We start from the raw sequence: 19,835 nt of genomic DNA, 5'->3' as shown, positions 1-19,835 counted from the left end.
ACAGAATTTTGAGTCAACCTCAAAGCTTATTTTTAAATGTCTCATGAAATGTTATTTGCTACTTGAAATGACACTATGTTTAAAATTCATTAAATACTATATTATTTTCTTCCTTATAGCTAAAAACAGTAAGATATTTTTAGAATCTTCCCAGCAGTTCCTGAAAATATTTTCTTACATTATATCTGAGATGAAAGTTCATTTCTAGCCTCAAAAGTTGGAGAATTAAGCCAGAAATAATATATAAGTGAAAGAAATATTTTTAATTCCTTGCTTTGTCATTTTACAGTGACCAGTCTTAGAAACGTCTCTTGAGAAAGCGTATACTATAGAAAAGAAGAATGTCCAACTATTCTCCATAATGTACATTACAGCATTAGGAAATTAAGACCTTTGAAGATATGAAAATAAAGGATGTTACAACCATTAAAGGGGAAAAATGCTTTACTAGGGTTTGGAAGTGGATAAATGAAGTTTGAATCTTCCTCAAAAAATATCTATAAATACAAACAGACTTTATACACTGTGATCTGAAAAATATCACCTCAAAGGGGGTGTTTCCCTATCAAAAAAATGGAAGAGTAGAAGCAATAAAGCTGGACTTTCAGCTGTTTCTCTAAGAAGAATACATTTACTTTATCAATTTACCCTTAAAAACATAGTATGACCTGCAGAAATGATCTTAGGAGTAAGAATTTGCTGAGTGAGGTGGCTCACATCTCACCAGTGTTTTGGGAATTGAAGCAGGAAGATTGTTTGAGATCAGCCCCAGCAACATAGCTTGCTAGTCCTCCCACCTTAGTCCTAGCTACTCTGATAGCTAAGGTGGGAGGATCGCATAAGCCTAGGAGGTTGAGGCTGCAGTGAGCTTTACTCACACCACTTCACTCTACCCTGGACAACAGAATGACACCCCTCATCTCTTAAAAAAATAAAGGGGGAGTAAGAATTTTATGATGTGAGTCCACTGCAACAATCAAGCAACCTTACTCAAAAGCCCACATCAATGCAGCTGCCCCATGAAGAATGGTTTATATTGATGGTAGATTAATTATTATGAGAACATGAACGTTATTATCAGCAAATATAATTAATAAATGCCTCCTTTAAATGTTGGAGCAAATATTAGGCTCAGTGAAAAATGACAAGACAAGAAATATCGACTTATACTACCTTAAGTACAAACAGTTAAAGGGAAGCCAACTACAATAGAAAGTAAAGGGCCAGGCACAGTGGCTCACGCCTGTAATCCGAGCAGTTGGAAGTCTGAGGTGGGCAGATTGCTTGAGGTCAGAAGTAGCCTGGCCAACATGAAACCCTGTCTCTACTAATAACAACAACAGCAAAAAACTAGCCAGGAATGGTGGCACGTGCCTGTATCCCAGGTACTTTACTCGGGAGGCCTGCAGTCCCAGCTACCCTACTTAGGAGGCTGAGGCAGAAGAATCGCTTGAACTTGGGAGGTGGAGGTTGCAGTGAGCTGAGACAGCACCACTGTACTCCAGCCTGGGCAACAGAGTGAGACTGTGTCGAAAGAAAGAAAAAGAAAGAAAGAAAGAAAGAAAGAAAGAAAGAAAGAAAGAAAGAAAGAAAGAAAGAAAGAAAGAGAAAGGAAGGAAGGAAGGAAGGAAGGAAGGAAGGAAGGAAGGAAGGAAGGAAGGAAGGGAGGGAGGGAGGGAGGGAGGAAGGGAGGAAGGGAGGAAGGGAGGGAGGGAGGGAGGGAGGGAAGGAAAAAGAAAGAAAGAAAAGAAAGAAAGAAAGAAAGAAAGAAAGAAAGAAAGAAAGAAAGAAAGCTAGCTCACCTGAACCAAAGGGGTGTCTTCTATAGGAAACTTGGAATCAACCGAAATGCACAAAGGCTCACTTTTCTCACAGCTGTCCTGGCTGATGAGCGTGTCTGCATAGTTGGGCTGGGGGAAGATCAGGTGACTCTTCCTTGAGTCAGTGGTGAGGGAGAACTCCTGAGAATAGGTCTGTAGGAAAGCTCGAACCCCATCTACGCCCACAAAGTGTGAGGTGGGCACACCAGCCAACCTATCACTTGTAGCCCGCAGCAGACGTGAGGAGTGCCAGCGCCTCAGCCTGAGAGCCAACAGCATGATAACAAAGATGAGGAAAACACAGGAGACCACTGCGACAGCCACAACGAGGTAGAGAGTAAGGTCTGAGGCCTCCAGGTCTGCAGGGATCTGAAGACTGCCCAGGTCAGCCAGGATATCTGGGATGGTGTCGGCTACGGCTACTGTGAGTGTGACAGTGGCCGAGAGAGGGGGCTGGCCATGGTCCTGTACAGCCACCACAAGGCTCTGTTTGAGCGCGTCTCTATCTAGCAGGGCCCGAGCTGTGCGCACTTCACCTGTGTGTAGCCCCACAGAGAAAAGCCCTGGCTCACTGGCCTTGAGTAGGCGGTAGGACAGCCAAGCATTCTGGCCCGAGTCTCTGTCTACTGCCACCACCTTGGTCACCAGGTAGCCGGGCTCTGCAGAGCGGGGTGCCAGCTCCACACCTGTAGAACTGTCAGTGGGGAAGGCAGGATACAGGATTTCAGGGGCATTGTCATTCTGGTCCAAAACAAACAGTCTCAATGACACATTGCTGCTAAGTGGTGGGTTTCCATTGTCACTTGCCCTCACCTGCATTTGCAAATCTCTAAACTCCTCATAGTCAAAGGAGCGCAGTGCATACAGCACGCCAGTGTCCGAGTTAATAGAGACATAGGTGGAGAGAGGAGACCCTTGGATGGTATCGTCTGCCAAGGAATAAGTAATTCTAGAATTCTCATTGCTATCAGGGTCATAGGCAATCACTGAGAAGATGGAAGTACCTCTGGCATTGTTTTCCGGGAGGTAGACTGAGTAGGAGGCTTGAGAGAAGGCAGGTGGATTATCATTGATGTCAGTCACTTGCAGGGTGATGTGAATTTCTGTGGACAGGGGTGGAGTTCCTCTGTCTGTTGCAGTCACCGTGATATTATATTCTGAGGCTTTTTCTCGGTCAAGAATTTGGGCCGTCAACAATCTATAATAATCTTCTTCTGAATTTTCTAATTTAAAAGATAGATTCTCCTGGATAGAACAGACAACTTGACCATTCTTCCCGGAGTCTCGGTCATGAGCATTGAAAAGAAGAATTACTGTTCCCTGAGGTGCATCTTCTCTCACTGGGCTAAAGAGAGAGGTAACGGTCACTTCAGGTCTATTGTCATTTACATCTTCTACCGAAATGAGCACTTTTGTCCGCCCTTTCAATCCTCCACCATCTTCGGCTTGTATTTCCATTTCATAAAACGAACATTCTTCGTAATCCAGACTTTTTGCTATTGATATTTCCCCAGTATTTTCATTAAGCTGGAATAGCAGAGACTGCTTTTCATTAATTTTCCGGAATTTGTATGCCACTTTTCCGTTGGTTCCCTCATCCGGATCGCTGGCTGTTACAGTAAGCAGCCGGGTCCCTGGGGGCACGTTCTCAAGCACTTTCACTCCGTAAATCGGTTGAGCAAAAACCGGGGCATTATCATTTGTATCCAACACTGTCACATGGATGCGCACTGTGCTGGAGCGACGAGGCTCGCCGCCATCCGAGGCCGTGAGGACCAGGTGGTGAGCAGCCTCTTCCTCCCTGTCCAGGGCGCGCTCTAGTACCAGCTCTGGGTTTATGGCTCCATCGTCTCCGGTCTGCACGTCCAGGGAGAAGTGGTGATTGGGGCTGAGCTGGTAGCTCTGGAGGGAGTTCACGCCCACATCCGGGTCAACAGCTTCTGGGAGTGGGTAACGTGTCCCAGGAACCGCGATTTCATTAATTTTTACTTCCAGACTTTCGGCCTCGAATTTTGGGGCACTGTCGTTAATATCAGTTACTTCTATTTCTATTCCGTACAGTTTCACTCTGTCTTCAACCAGGACTTTAAAGTTAACCAGACACTGCGGGCTCTGAGCGCAGAGCTCCTCCCTGTCTATCCTCCCCGCGGTGACCAAGCTGCCGCTACGCGAGTTGAGAGAGAAAAGCTGCGCCCTACCTCTGGAGACGATTCGGACTCCGCGCTCCGCCAGCTCCCGGGGCTTCAGCCCCAGGTCCTTGGAGATGTTGCCCACAATATAGCCCTTTTCTGTCTCTTCAGGCACGGAGTAGCGAATCTGACTGGCCCTGGCCTCCCATAGCGTCCCCAGGAGCGAGCATAGCAGGACTAATCTTCCGCGTAGCTGGCATCTGGTTGGAGCTGCCATTGCTGCCACGCTTTGGAATTTTGTCAGAATGTTCTCTGTGCGCGCTGCTTCCCCAGGTTCTTTCTTCCCTCTTGCAAAGTATGGTGATCCTTTTCCTCAAGAGAAAGCCAGAATACCCTAAGTTAAGAGGCTGAGTTTTGCTGCAGCCTGGGAGCCGGTTTGTGGGATCCGCCGGGTTTTGTGTAGTCGCAGGACTGGAAATCCGGATGGAGTCCTGATTTTTGCTTAGAGTTGGTCAACAGCGGCGCTCAGAGTCTTAAGCCGTTACTACACCCACTGATACGTAACAGTATTGTATCAAATGGCCGATAAAGAAAACACTACTCTCTTCTAATTATGATTTTAGATTTCTCCAATTGTTTCTTGCATTTGTATTTCAAAAGCAACCTATTTTTAAATATCTGAGTTGTAAATAAAGTGGAATAAAATTTCTGTAAGTGTATTATTAAATTACAAACCATCGCTTAAAATTAATTTACTTTTCTTGCTAGAATTTTGCACTCTTTCTGATATGTAAATTATAATTTCCTTTTTATGATGCTTCAGTTTTTCTGTATATCTTAACTATCAATTTTCTGAAGTAATATATATGTGCAATCTTCTTTGGAAATATATTTATTTTAAATTATTATACCTATATTATATATTTGTAAATGTAAAATATATAATTGTATTGAATACATATATAAGGATAGATTATTCCCTTTGAAATTATTTTATGGGGTTAATTTATTTTAACGGTAAAATTCCTGGAGAAAGGTTTCTTTTACATTTTTGTGTTATAAAAGTAATGTTAATTCAGCAATCGTTACAGATGTTCTCACCTAATATTGCTAAATATTAATGGGATTAAGGTCGGAAATTTTTACATTTTGTGATTGCTTAAACTTTTATGCTATTTCAAAAAATGTTTAGTTTTTTAATGTGAATACATAATGCATGCACAGACTGTTTCAAATATTCAAATGCTTATAAACTAAAAAGCAAGTTTATATTTTAATCTTCTATCAATAAATTGTGCAACTTTAAAGTGATCTTGTTTGTTTGTTTGTTTCTGAGACAGAGTCTCAGAAACTCTCTGTCAGCCAGCTGGAGTGCAGTGGCAGGATCGTGGCTTACTGCAACCTCCACCTCCCGGGTTCAAGCGATCCTCCTGCCTCAGCCTCCTGAGTATCTGGGATTACAGGTGCTCAACACCATGCTCGGCTATAAAGTGACCTTAAACTTATTATTCTATGGGTCACTTAAATTTATGTAATAATTTGGAAAAAAAGAACACAAAATAAATAACAAAGATAACTATTGAAAGGTTAAAAGTAAATGGTATTATAAGAAATCTCAGCACTTTGTAAGGAACCTATTTACTGAATCACACACCAAGAGAAACCAAGCAAAATACTTATACCACGTAATGGGAACTTTGTATGTACACAAGTCTAGTAGTGTTAGCCTTAAAAATGGAATAATTCTGCATTTTCCTTCCCTCCTACAAGGATGTTGAGAAAACATCCAGTCATTTATGTTTAGAGCTCCAAACGGTAAGACAAATCCGGTGTCTTTTTCCCCTTTTTTCAAGAATATTTGTCAGGATTCTGAGCAAGAGAAATTGAGGCAATAGCATCTCTTTTTCTTGCAAGTTTCTTCTGGTAATTATATAGAGGTAGAGAAGGATTTTGCCTCCAAGAAAACCTGGATAAACTTAGATAATGATTTGAATGATTTGGACCTTCTGAGTTCAGTGAGTCAGTCTCTCTCTTTTTCTCTCATACACAAAACATATAGTATTTTTAATAAAATTTTAGGAGATTCTAAAAATCATATATCCATTAGGTAGGGATAAGAAAGTACATGTGAGGAATTAGCATGATAAAGAGATGTAAAGGACCAGTGAAATCAGAGAAGAAAGGCACCTACTAGCAGTTTCTTTGCTTTAAAAGGTGAATTAAATGATTATATACTTTAAATTTAATGTTCACCTACATATAATAAAATATAAACCTGTTAAAGAATGGGACAATCAATGGGTAAATTTCATTAGCTTTGCAAAAGAGGACCAAAAAGTCCCAAATGTTTTTGCTAGGAAGCGAAGAGCAAACTCTTACCACTTTGTAAATCTATAAGGCTACTTCTTCAATGTGACATAGCCACTCATAATTCACTGCTGCTCTTAAAGAATGATAGGACACCTTTCGGACCAGCTATAACTTCCCTAAGACAACTCATTAGGCCTGAAAATATATGGCAATTTCATGTAAATACAGAATATTGAGTGGATAATGAAAAAGACTAGACATAAATCAAACTCACCAACTCAGGATGGGAAGTCGACTCACTGGAATTACAGAGTGGAAATAAAGCCCCAGATGAATCACCACAAAGCATGTCTTGTCCTGAACTCAATTGCTCACTACATTTTAGGAAATTAAACTCCGTCTTTCCTGTATGTGCAACACATAGATTGTAGGAATAAGGCAAAGTCCCCTCGCTGCAGTTAGGGGGAACCACAGGCCCAGACTTGACACAGGGACCAGGTTGGAAGCAACTCCAGGCGGCGGGGCTGAAGGAGCGTCGCAGGCGCAAGGCAATGGCCAGAATCACTGCCAGGAGGAAGAGCACTGAGATCAAGGCCAAGGCCACCACTAGGTAAAACTGCAGCTCCGCCTGGGGGTCAGAGGGCTCAGGGCGGTCGGTGATATCCGGCAGCACTTCCTGCAAGCTGTCGGCAAAGACCAGGTGCAGTGTGGCGGTGGCAGAGAGTGGCGGCTGTCCACTATCACGCACAGCGACCAGCAGGCGCTGGCGGGCTGCGTCCCTGTCGCCCAAGGCGCGCGCCGTGCGTACCTCGCCAGTGCGCAGCCCCAGGCTGAAAAGCCCGGGCTCGCTGGCCTGCAGCACATGGTAGGACAGCCAGGCATTGTGTCCTGAGTCTGCGTCCACCGCCACCACCTTGGTCACCAGGTAGCCAGGCTCTGCAGCGCGCGGCACCATATCGAAGAGCGCAGAGCCGTCGGGACCCAGCGCGGGGTACAGCACCCGCGGGTTGTTGTCGTTGCGGTCGCTCACCAACACGCGCAGGCTCACGTTGGCGCTGAGTGCAGGCGAGCCGTGGTCGCGGGCCTGCAGCGTGAGCTCGAAGGCGCGCAGCAGCTCGTAGTCAAAGGCGCGCTGAGCAAACACCACCCCGCTCTGCGCGCTCACGGACACGTAAGAAGCCAGGGCCAGAGGCTCTAGATCGCTGGCCACGATGGAGTAGAAGACTTGGCCATTCAACCCCAAGTCCGGGTCAGATGCACTGACTTGCGCGATGGAGGCTCCAGGAGGATTGTTCTCCGCTACGCTGACCAAATAGGAAGGCTGGTGGAAAACCGGAGCGTTATCGTTGACGTCGCTGATATGTAGGATGACACTTATGCTGGAGGAGAGCGGCGGTTTGCCCCTGTCAATGGCTGTGATGGTGACATTGTACTCCGGGGTCTGCTCTCGGTCTAGGATTCCATCTGTTACCAACTTATATGAATTTTTGGACGAAGAGATAATCTTAAAAGGGATTTCACCTTCTAATCGACAATTAACCTCCCCGTTTTCCTCAGAATCTTGGTCATGTATTTTGATCAAAGCAATTAGTGTTCCAGGCACCGCATTTTCCAGAATCATTTCAAGTAGAGAATGGAATGTAACTTCCGGGCTATTGTCATTTTCATCTTCAATGTTAACTTCAACTGTACATTGTGCAACAAGTCCTCCACCATCCCTCGCTTCTACCACCATTGAATATTCCTTGATTTCTTCAAAATCCAGTTTCTTTTGAGTTGTAATTTCCCCGCTCTTTGAATTCAGACCAAAGATTTGCCCGGATCTGTAGAAGGAATAAGTAATTTCTGAGTTGATGCCCTCGTCTTGGTCGGTGGCTGACACTTGCAGCACAGTGGTACCTGGTGGCAAGTTTTCCGGAAGGCTGACTCTGTACACGTCCTGACTGAATACAGGGGGATTATCATTGGCGTCAGTTACCTGGATCCGGAGCTCAGTGGTGCCGCTTAGGGGTGGATCTCCACCGTCCAGGGCAGTCAGGACTAAAAGATGGTAACTCTGTTGTTCCCGGTCTAGGGTTTTCTCCAATGCCAGTTCCGGATATTTACTACCATCTTGTTTCTCCTTAATTATTAATGAGAAACTTGGGTTAAGAGAGAGTTTATACTTCTGTAGAGAGTTTAAGCCAGTATCTGCATCTTCTGCTACTTCTAATATAAATCGTGTGCCAGGCTGTGCAGACTCGCTTATTTGCAGCTCAAAGGAATTTTGCGTGAATTTTGGTGTGTGGTCATTAATGTCCTCGATCTCCACATTCACGTGATAAAAGTTCAGTGGATTTTCAGCAACGGCCTCAAATTCCAGAGCACAAGTTGGATTCTTCCCGCAGATCTCCTCCCTGTCTAGCCTGCTGCTCACAAGCAAGTCCCCGCTCTCTGCGCTCACGGTGAAGTAAGGCTTCTCCGAACTGACGCGCAGTTTTCGAGTCGGTAACTCCTGGACGCTGAACCCCAGGTCCTTGGCGAGGTTCCCCACTACGGAGCCCTTGGGCATTTCCTCGGGAATCCTGTAGTGGATCTGCTCACCGAGGGCGGGGCAGAACAAAGGCAGCAGGAAGAGAAAGAGCCCAGGTCGCCTCTCAGCCCGGTCCCGCTCCCCGGCGCAGCTCCCCATCCCTCTTGCTCTCCTCAGCTTGCTCACCAGCTTGGAGACGCCGGGTTACAAATAACCTCTGTATTGCAGATTTTCGGATCTCCGAAGGAACTTTAGTCCCAGTTCCAGTTCAGGAAAAGATTCTTCTTTTTCCGAGGAGGAAGCGGTGTAAAGGCTGGTGCTGGTGAGTCTGAGCTGGGGCTGCCCTGGAAAGTGCGCTGCGGCTGCGCGAGGAGATCTGAAGCTCCAGGCTCTCCACTTTGGCCAACAGCGGCGCCCAGAGTCAGCACTAGGAAACTACAGCCTCTGCTGCTTCAGTTTAACCAGTGCAGTAATTGCATTTGTGTGCCTAACTCAACAAGCAAAGCTTTTACCTTCATATATTTAATAACAAATTATAACACCCTCTTTAAGGTATCTTTCTACTTTCTCCAAATTGTTAGAATTATCGCATAGAGTTTTTACACAAACCTGCGTACATTGGTCCATTCTTCCACCATTCTGCAAACATACCTTGAACTAGCTAGAGCTAAGTATTGCCCTTGTCACTGGCAATAAAATGATGAATAAGATACAGGTCTTGCTCTCAGAGAGTTCATATTATGCGGATTTCAAAAAATCATTTTTCTTTATTAGCTATGATATGTGGAAACAATTTTATCATTCTTCTGTTCATTTCTACAATTTCCACCACTCAATATTTCTGTTTTACATTACACATATTAGGGAAATCTATACTATTTAAAACTATTTTGTAAAGTCGTGGCAATTTTGTACCAATCCCCAAACATCTCCTCTTCCTGACAATATTAATATCTTTAAAAAATAATGTATCTTTACTCTTCTTCTTCAGAAAATATTCCTCCAAGTATATTGCCCATATGATGTAGCCAAGAAATGATATACACTACTATGTTGCTCTTCTTCATATCCCAAAATACTTGTCTTATGTCATGTCTTTTATAGTACATAAATTCATTCTTTTTTTTTTTTTTTTTAAAGACGGGGGTTTCACCATGTTGGTCAGGCTGGTCTTGAACTCCTGACCTCAGGTGATCCGCCTGCCTTGGCCTCCAAAGTGCTTGGATTACAGGCGTAAGCCACCACGCCCAGCCCATAAATTCATACTTAAGAGTTATCGGGGAAATGCTTATCTATTCTGCAATACAAGGTACAAAGGGATATTCTAGTGGACTGCATCATTACCCTATCTATATACCACCATTTACTGAAGAAATAACTTTGGAATTGAATAAATTAAGCTCATAAATTTATTTGCATACATTTGTAGAATATGGTGACATTGGTCAACCTTTTTTAGTCCATTTGTCAGATGAATAAAAACAACTAGCCAACATTTTTAGGGAGAGTAAAAATGTTCTTTCCTACCAGGGCAACTTTCATCACAGTTTTTAAAATTGCATAGTGTCAATGATATATTGTCCTCTCAAATGTGCATCCAAATGGTACACAAACTATGAGGTTAACTCCCATTCCACTGAATATGAACCAATCAGTAGAACACTACACAATCCTTAGGAGATATCCTTTTCATTACTAACAAAAATGTATTGGGTCATCTTCTACCTTATAATAATTCAGGGATTAGCTTTATTCAAATGCTACAAGAAGGAATGCAGCATAGACTGAGTTATTACTTTTTTTTTTTTTTTTTTTTGAGACAGAGTCTCACTCTGTCACCAGGCTGGAATGCAGTGGTGTGTTTTTGGTTCACTGCAACCTCCAACTCCCTGGTTCAAGTGATTCTCCTGCCTCAGCCTCCCAAGTAGCTGGGATTACAGCCATGTGCCACCAGGCACAGCTAAGTTTTGTATTTTTAGTAGAGACGGGGTTTCACCATGTGGCCAGGATGGTCTTGATCTCCTGACCTCGTGATCTGCCTGCCTCGGCCTCCCAAAGTGATGGGATTACAGGCGTGAGCCACTGAATTTGGCCCTGAGTTATTACTATTAATGTTAGTTTTTTAAGAGGCAGGGTCTGGTTTTGTCACTTAGGCTGGAGTGTAGTGACATGATCATAGCTCACTGCAGTTTCAAACTCCTGGGCTCAAGTAGTCTTCCTGCCTCAGCCTTCCAAAGTGCTGGGATTTCAGACATAAGCCACCGTGCCCAGTCAAGACTGAATAACTTTAACCGAATCGATCAGCTTATTTAGAACATGTGTACCTGAAATGTTGGTTCTTAAAATCAACATTCTCACCATTTTATATGGATGTACAACCAAACCAGCTCATTGGAATTCTATTGAAATATATTCTTACGTATTTTATGAAAGTCACTTTCAACAGTTTAAAACCACATTTTAATTCAGATCTAATGTTTTGCTTTTGTTTTGTGTTTGGTGGAACAATGGACATTCTAGGCTTTTAGATTTCATGTCTCCATGGGCATGGAGCCCAGGTAACCATTGTCACACATACTTAACATTTAGTAACCAGTCTTATCTCCCACCAAGATCCATCTTTAAATTTTGTTCATGTTTTGAAAGATGGTAAGAAGTATTAAAGTTTTGAGGGGCACTGGTACAGAAACAGGGCTCAGAGAAGAGGTTCAAAATGAAGAAATCTACAACAGCATAGTTATAGGTTCAAATGCTAAACATAACTAAAAATTCTGAGATACATTTTACTTTTACTAAGCTAATACAAGGCTTTAGATTTCTTGATAATTTTCTGAAGTTCTAATTTAAGATACATAGACACATACATGCACACACGAACAGTAGCAAAATTACCAGTATGGATGAGTAGGTACTTCTTAAGTGAATGAGTGATAATAGAAATAAAATACCGGAAGGCTTAAAATTGTTGATCAATCTTTTCCAAGCTGTTCAAAAGCAAACGAAACAACAACCTATGACTATTAGAGTTCAGTGTTATAGTAATCCCACCAAAATAAACCCAAAACTCTGTGATATGCCTTAAAAATTATTTTCAACTATCTTCACAATGTTTTTCAAAACATAATTTATGCCAAATAAAATTCATCTGGAAATTAAAAGCAAGCAAAAAACTAAACTCACCTGACCATGATCAGCTTCATTCTTACATTCATGAAAATCTATGGGTGTTAATAAAGAATCATTTTTCTCACAGCTCTCCTGACTGATGAGAGTGTCTGCATAGTTGGGTTGGGGAAAGATCAGGTGACTCTTTCGCGAGTCTGCGGTGAGGGAGACTTCGTGGGAATAGGTCTGCAGAAAAGCCTGTACCTCCTCAACACCCACTAAATGTGAGGCAGGCACGCCCGCCAATCTGCCACTGGAATCCTGGAGCAGGCGTGACTTGTGCCAGCGCCTCAGCCTGAGCCCCAGAAGCACAACAACAAAGGCAAGGAAGACACAGGAGACGGCAGCCACCGCCAAGACGAGATAGAGTGTGAGACCAGAATCGTCCGGGTCCACCGAAGGCTTCAGATTGTCCAGCTCGGCCAGGACTTCGGGGATGCTGTCGGCCACGGCCACGGTGAGCGTGACAGTGGCCGAGAGAGGGGGCTGGCCGTGGTCCTGGACGGCCACCACGAGGCTCTGCTTGAGCGCGTCTCTGTCCAGCAGGGCCCGCGCCGTGCGCACCTCGCCCGTGTGCAGCCCCACCGCGAAGAGTCCAGGCTCGCTAGCCTTGAGCAGGCGGTAGGACAGCCAGGCGTTCTGGCCCGAGTCTCTGTCCACCGCCACCACCTTGGTCACCAGGTAGCCGGGCTCTGCGGAGCGGGGCGCCAGATCCACGCCAGTGGAACCGTCTGTGGGGAGGGTGGGGTACAGGATCTCGGGCGCGTTGTCGTTCTGGTCCAGCACGAACAGGCTCAGTGACACGTTGCTGCTGAGGGGTGGGTCCCCGCTGTCGCTGGCTGTCACCAGTAGCTGGACGTCTCGGATCTGCTCATAGTCGAAAGATTGCAGTGCATACACGATACCGGTGTCAGAGTTGATGGAGATGTAGGAGGACAGAGGCGCCCCCTGCAGCGTGTTCTCCGTCACAGAATAAGTGACTTGGGCATTCTCCTGGCTGTCAGGATCGTGTGCAGTCAAGGAGAAGATGGAGGCTCCTCTCGGGTTGTTCTCTAGGATATAGGCTGAGTAGGAGGCATGAGGGAAAGTAGGAGGGTTGTCGTTAATGTCTGCCACGTGCAGGGTGATGTGAGTTTCAGTGGACAGAGGCGGTGTTCCTAGATCTGAAGCCATCACTGTGATATTGTAGATAGAGACATTTTCTCGGTCCAAATATTTCCATGTCACTAACCTATAATAATTATCTATTGACTTTTCTAATTTAAAAGGTAAATTATCACGTGTGTAACAGACAACATGACCATTCTTTCCAGAGTCTCGATCATGCATACTCAAGAAAGCAACTACTGTCCCAGGAAGGGAATTTTCTAACACTGGGCTAAACAAAGACGTAATGATCACTTCCGGTCTATTGTCATTTACATCTTCCACAGAAATGAGCAATTTGGTCCTCCCCAGAAGTGCCCCCACATCTTCGGCTTGTATTTCCATTTCATAAAACGAACATTCTTCATAATCCAGACTTTTTGCTATTGATATTTCCCCAGTATTTTCATTAAGCTGGAATAACGCAGATTGATTTTCATTAATTTTCCGGAATTTGTATGCCACTTTTCCGTTGGTTCCCTCATCCGGATCGCTGGCTGTTACAGTAAGCAGCCGGGTCCCTGGGGGCACGTTCTCAAGCACTTTCACTCGGTAAATCGGTTGAGCAAAAACCGGGGCATTATCATTTGTATCCAACACTGTCACATGGATGCGCACTGTGCTGGAGCGACGAGGCTCGCCGCCATCCGAGGCCGTGAGGACCAGGTGGTGAGCAGCCTCTTCCTCCCTGTCCAGGGCGCGCTCTAGTACCAGCTCTGGGTTTATGGCTCCATCGTCTCCGGTCTGCACGTCCAGGGAGAAGTGGTGATTGGGGCTGAGCTGGTAGCTCTGGAGGGAGTTCACGCCCACATCCGGGTCAACAGCTTCTGGGAGTGGGTAACGTGCTCCAGGAGCCGCGATTTCGTTAATTTTTACTTCCAGCTCTTCCACCTGGAATTTTGGGTTATTATCGTTAATATCAATTATCTCTATTTCTATCCCAAATAGTTTTCCTTTATCCTCGACCAGGATGTTAATATTTATCAGACACCGCGAGCTCTGAGCGCAGAGCTCCTCCCGGTCTATCCTACCCGCACTGACCAAACTGCCGCTGCGGGGGTTCAGAGCAAAGAGCTGGGTCCTACCTCTGGAGACGATGCGGACTCCGTGCTTCGCCAGCTCCCGGGGCTCCAGCCCCAGGTCCTTGGAGATATTACCCACGAAAGAGCCTTTGTCTGTCTCTTCTGGCACGGAGTAGCGAATCTGTCCCCTCCCGATCTCCCACAGCGTACCCAGCAGCGCGCACAGCAGGATCAGCTCGCCGCGTCTGGGGCGATTCTGTGGAGTGGCCATTGTTGTTTTGTTGCAGAATCCTCTCAGAATCTTCACTGTGCCTAAGTGGGTCTTATTTAGTTTCTTGCCGCAGCTATGGAGATGATAATCCTCCGGAAACCTGGAGTGCCTCCAAACCGAGGTGGGGTTTCACCGCAGTCCAGCAGTTAGTTTGCGGGATCTGCGGGTATTTGTGAGGTGTAAGATTTGAGTGTTTTTGGTTGTATTTCTCTCCTAGTAGGTGAACAGCGGCGCTTAGAGTCCTAAATAGTTACTGCACTGAGATACAGATTACTTCTCAATGCAATACTCTGCTAGATTACTGAGAAAAAAAATGCCATTTGCATATTACTTTGTTTTGAATTTATTTGATTGATCCCTAAACACATATTTTAAAGGAAACAGCCAAAGAATGAGATGAATGTTTTATTTAGTGTTATTAAATGATCACATTAGATCAGAATGATCAGATTGTAGCATCGGATTACTCACATTTCTGCAATACATTTGGTCTTCAAAAAACTAACATGATACTTTCATTTCCCATTGTGCTCTAAGCTTTACTGTAAATGTTTCCAACATATACTAAGAAATAATTAAGAACTTCAGTTGTCACAAGAAATAAATTTCTAAGACTAAAATTAACCTGGAGATGACTGACTCAGAAATTGTTTTATTTGGTTTGAACTACTTAATCATATAGAAGCTTTCTATAGAGTTGTTACTGTTAAATTATCCTTCAACATGCCACTTGAACTACACATTGATAATGTTTTCAAATAAAAATGGTGAAATTTCAATAGGATAAATACTTTTATCATTGAAGTTTTATGAGATATTATTTTGTTTTACTATTTTATTTACATTGTTTATATTTTTCTATTTGAATATTTGAAAGGTACAGATGAATATACAATAAAAGCAAAGCTCCATCCCATCCCTTCTACCAAAGAGATGACTACATTTTAAAGCAGACTTCACTTTTTAGGGTAGACATATATTCTAAAGTTAACTTTACCTACTTTGATCTAAAGACCTTCAAAAAGTAATGACTACATAATGCTTCCTAAGAAGTCAAATAATAAATGTGAATACAAAAAAGTCTCTTTCCCTTCAAGACCAGCCTGAGCAACACAGATCAGCCTACTTCACCCTTCCTTTGAAGAATGGTATAACAGTTTTTTAACTGACTAAAACTTCCCTAAAATAATTCATTATATCTGAAAACTTTATATTTTTCTGTGAATATATTTTCTTATGCATATGGAAAACTGAGTAGAAAATGGAAACTATACCAGTTAAATTTGTGAAGGAAAATATTGTCTCTATTAAAAATAGAAAAATTAGCCAGGTCTGGTGGCATAAGCCTGAGTTCCAGCTAGTCAGGAGGCTGATGCAGAAGGACTGCTTGAGCCCAGGAGTTTGAGGCTGCAGTGAGCTATCACTGTGCCGCTGCACGACAGCATGAGTGATAGAGAGAGATTTTGTCTCAAAAAAAAAAAAAAAAAAAAAAAGGAAAAAGAGAAAAAGAATCGAAAGAGGTCTCTTTACTTCAGCAAGTTGTAAAGTGGACGTTAATTGAAGCAGTTGCTTAGAGATATCTAGCAAAAGGCACATATGTTCCTTGGTATTTTGTATGCACATCAGATTGGCAGTTTTGTCTAAAAATTTGAAAAATTCAAGACTATATTTATCTCCCAGAGATAGCAGAATGATTAGAAGATCTCTAGTTATGTTAGTGTAGGGCTACAGAAAAGGCAGTTATACATCATATATTAGGGTTGTGTGTGAGAGGAACAACAGACATAAAACGTTGTCTTTTCTTTGATGGAGGACATAGAATGAGCTTGAATACAGTCTAATACTGAAACTCTATGTTGCAAGTAAGGAGAATCTGCTTTTGATCTTCTAATGAGCATGGAAGACCTTTTTCTAAGTAAAAGGATCTCTCTCTCTCTCTCTCTCTCTCTCTCACACACACACACACACACACACACACACGGCATACACTGCGTACAACCACAAGGGGTCCATGGACATAAAAATCCAGCTGAAGACTCCTTACTCTAGGAACATTTGAAACAAAAGGGAAGTTAACACAAGAAATAAAACGGTCGACTAGTATGGATTTACCAGGTAAATTAGTGAAGAAAAGTACTGAAGTTTAGCTTCTTTGCTTAATATTTTTATATTTATGGTATGTCCAAGCTGAAGAAAGTATTCATCATATATTAGGCAACAAGAAGGAAAATGTATGGGAATATCTCATTCACTTTTTAGGAGAGTCAACAACTGTCTAATATGTTCACTTTGTGGTTAAAACCACACCCTCATTGCTTTGTAAACTTAAGCTCTGTTAAAAAACAAACAAATGTTGGGCCACACATTGCTCCTACTTCACTCCTCCTTTGAAGAATGGTATGATAGCTTTTTAACTGACTACAACGTTCCCAAAATGATTCATGAGATCTAAAAATTATATATTTTCCTGTGAATATATATATTTTCCTGTGAATACGCAGAAATGGATAGGCAATGTAAAGTAAGTTATACTTAAAGGAAACTCACCTGATGGGAAGTCAACTCGCTGGAATTACATAGTGGAAATAAGGCCCCAGATGTATCACCACAAAGCATGTCTTGTCCTGAACTCAATTGCTCACTACATTTTAGGAAATTAAATTCCGTCTTTCCTGTATGTGCAACACATAGATTGTAGGAATAAGGCAAAGTCCCCTCGTTGTAGTTGGGGGGAACCACAGGTCCAGACTTGACACAGAGACCAAGTTGGAAGAAGCTGCAGGCGGCGGGGCTGAAGGAGCGTCGCAGGCCCAAGGCAATGGCCAGAATCACTGCCAGGAGGAAGAGCACTGAGATCAAGGCCAAGGCCACCACTAGGTAAAACTGCAGCTCCGCCTGGGGGTCAGAGGGCTCAGGGCGGTCGGTGATATCCGGCAGCACTTCCTGCAAGCTGTCGGCAAAGACCACATGCAGTGTGGCGGTGGCAGAGAGTGGCGGCTGTCCACCGTCACGCACAGCGACCAGCAGGCGCTGGCGGACCAAGTCCCTGTCACCCAAGGCACGCGCTGTGCGCACTTCGCCCGTGCGCAGCCCCAGGCTGAAAAGCCCGGGCTCGCTGGCCTGCAGCACATGGTAGGACAGCCAGGCATTGTGTCCTGAGTCTGCGTCCACCGCCACCACCTTGGTCACCAGGTAGCCAGGCTCTGCAGCGCGCGGCACCATATCGAAGAGAGCAGAGCCTTCGGGCCCCAGCGCGGGGTATAGCACCTGCGGGGCGTTGTCATTACGGTCGTTCACCAACACGCGCAGGCTCACGTTGGCGCTGAGTGCAGGCGAGCCGTGGTCGCGGGCCTGCAGCGTGAGCTCGAAGGAGCGCAGCTGCTCGTGGTCGAAAGCGCGCTGCGAGAACACCATCCCGCTCTGTGCGCTCACCGACACGTAGGAAGACAGCTCCCGAGGCTCCAGGTCACTGGCCACGATGGAATAGGAGACTTGGCCATTAGGTCCCATGTCGGGATCGGAAGCGCTGACTTGTGAAATAGAGGCTCCAGGAGCGTTGTTCTCGGGCACATAGACTATATAGGAAGGCTGTGAGAAAACCGGAGCGTTGTCATTTACATCGCCAATGTGCAGGGTGATGCTGGAACTGGAGGAGAGGGGAGGCTTGCCCTGGTCTGTGGCCGTAATAGTGATATTGTACTCTGGATTCTGCTCGCGGTCTAGAACAGCATCTGTCACTAATTTATACGTGTTTCTTGAAGAAGTTAGTATTTTAAACGGAACATCACCTTCCAATTTACAAGTAACTTCTCCATTGTGTTTGGAATCCTTGTCACGCACTTTCAGCAAAGCAATATGTGTTCCCAGCTCGGCATCCTCCATAATCAGGTTGGGTAGAGATTGGAATATCACTTCCGGGACGTTGTCGTTTTCATCTATGACTTCTACCTCCACTGTGCATTGCGCAATCATTCCTCCACCGTCCCTTGCTTCTAAAACTATGGAATATTCTTTGACTTCTTCAAAATCTAATGTATTTAAAACAGTTATTTCCCCGGTGTTAGAGTTCAGGTCAAATTGGGTGATCTGACTAGCTTCACTGAAAGAGAAAGTGATCTCAGCATTGACACCCTCATCCTGGTCCGTGGCAGTCACCTGTAGCACGGTGGTCCCCGGGTATACGTTTTCCGAAAGTCTCACCCTGTATACGTCTTGACTGAACACTGGAGCATTATCATTAGCATCAGTCACTAGAACCCGTATTTGTGCAGTGCTGCTTAGGGGTGGCGCCCCAAAGTCCAAGGCAGTTAAAGTCAAATGGTAGGATTTCTGCTTTTCTCGGTCCAAAGGTGTCTTCAATACCAGTTCAGGGTACTTACTGCCATCTGATTTCTCTTTATGTGTCAATGAGAAATGATCACTGAGACTGAGTTGGTAACTCTGCAGTGTGTTGCTACCAATATCTGCATCATGGGCAGATCCTAATATAAATCGTGTGCCAGGCTGTGCAGACTCACTTATTTGCAGCTCAAAGGAATTTTGCGTGAATTTTGGTGTGTGGTCATTAATGTCCTCGATCTCCACATTCACGTGATAAAAGTTCAGTGGATTTTCAGCAACGGCCTCAAATTCCAGAGCACAAGTTGGATTCTTCCCGCAGATCTCCTCCCTGTCTAGCCTGCTGCTCACAAGCAAGTCCCCGCTCTCTGCGCTCACGGTGAAGTAAGGCTTCTCCGAACTGACGCGCAGTTTTCGAGTCGGTAACTCCTGGACGCTGAACCCCAGGTCCTTGGCGAGGTTCCCCACTACGGAGCCCTTGGGCATTTCCTCGGGAATCCTGTAGCGGATCTGCTCACCGAGGGCGGGGCAGAACAAAGGCAGCAGGAAGAGAAAGAGCCCAGGTCGCCTCTCAGCCCGGTCCCGCTCCCCGGCGCAGCTCCCCATCCCTCTTGCTCTCCTCAGCTTGCTCACCAGCTTGGAGACGCCGGGTTACAAATAACCTCTGTATTGCAGATTTTCGGATCTCCGAAGGGACTTTAATCCCAGTTCCAGTTCAGGAAAAGATTCTTCTTTTTCCGAGGAGGAAGCGGTGTAAAGGCTGGTGCTGGTGAGTCTGAGCTGGGGCTGCCCTGGAAAGTGCGCTGCGGCTGCGCGAGGAGATCTGAAGCTCCAGGCTCTCCACTTTGGCCAACAGCGGCGCCCAGAGTCAGCACTAGGAAACTACAGCCTCTGCTGCTTCAGTTTAACCAATTCAGTAATTAAAATTGTGTGCCTAACTGAAAGTACAAAAACTACGTGGATACGTCTATATATTTAATGATGTCTAAAGACGTAATCTTAGAAATGCATTCATCCTAACTTTGAAGATTTTTAGGCAAATCATGTGGATTCAATAAACATCTGTTTATTGACATAAGCTTTCCCGAATCTTCAAACATGCACTATCTATACAAAGCTAGC

The 19,835-nt window shown here is 44.6% G+C and overlaps 1 protein-coding gene across 17 annotated transcripts in view; it reads right to left on the bottom strand.

Moving 5' to 3' along the window:
* Nucleotides 1-19,835, bottom strand: part of LOC100401450 (protocadherin gamma-C4) — a 181,746-nt gene that overhangs the window by 104,023 nt on the left and 57,888 nt on the right. The window contains exon 1 of one of the 17 annotated variants that reach the window (XM_035286964.3): nt 16,923-19,506. The exons of 13 other annotated variants lie outside the window; for them this stretch is intronic. In XM_035286964.3, the coding sequence (XP_035142855.3) occupies nt 16,923-19,319 (2,397 nt within the window). In that variant the 5' untranslated portion in view covers nt 19,320-19,506. Of the gene's footprint in view, nt 1-1,802; nt 4,423-6,533; nt 9,118-11,951; nt 14,557-16,922; nt 19,507-19,835 lie in introns of those variants that run through there. 3 more of the 17 variants (XM_035286933.3, XM_035286963.3, XM_035286929.3) reach the window with 3 other exon arrangements.

Source organism: Callithrix jacchus, chromosome 2, assembly GCF_049354715.1.
Source record: "Callithrix jacchus isolate 240 chromosome 2, calJac240_pri, whole genome shotgun sequence".
In the NCBI taxonomy this organism is placed as follows: domain Eukaryota; kingdom Metazoa; phylum Chordata; class Mammalia; order Primates; family Cebidae; genus Callithrix; species Callithrix jacchus.
Note: the sequence above shows the minus strand (reverse complement) of the source record. Positions and strands in the feature narration are given on the sequence as shown.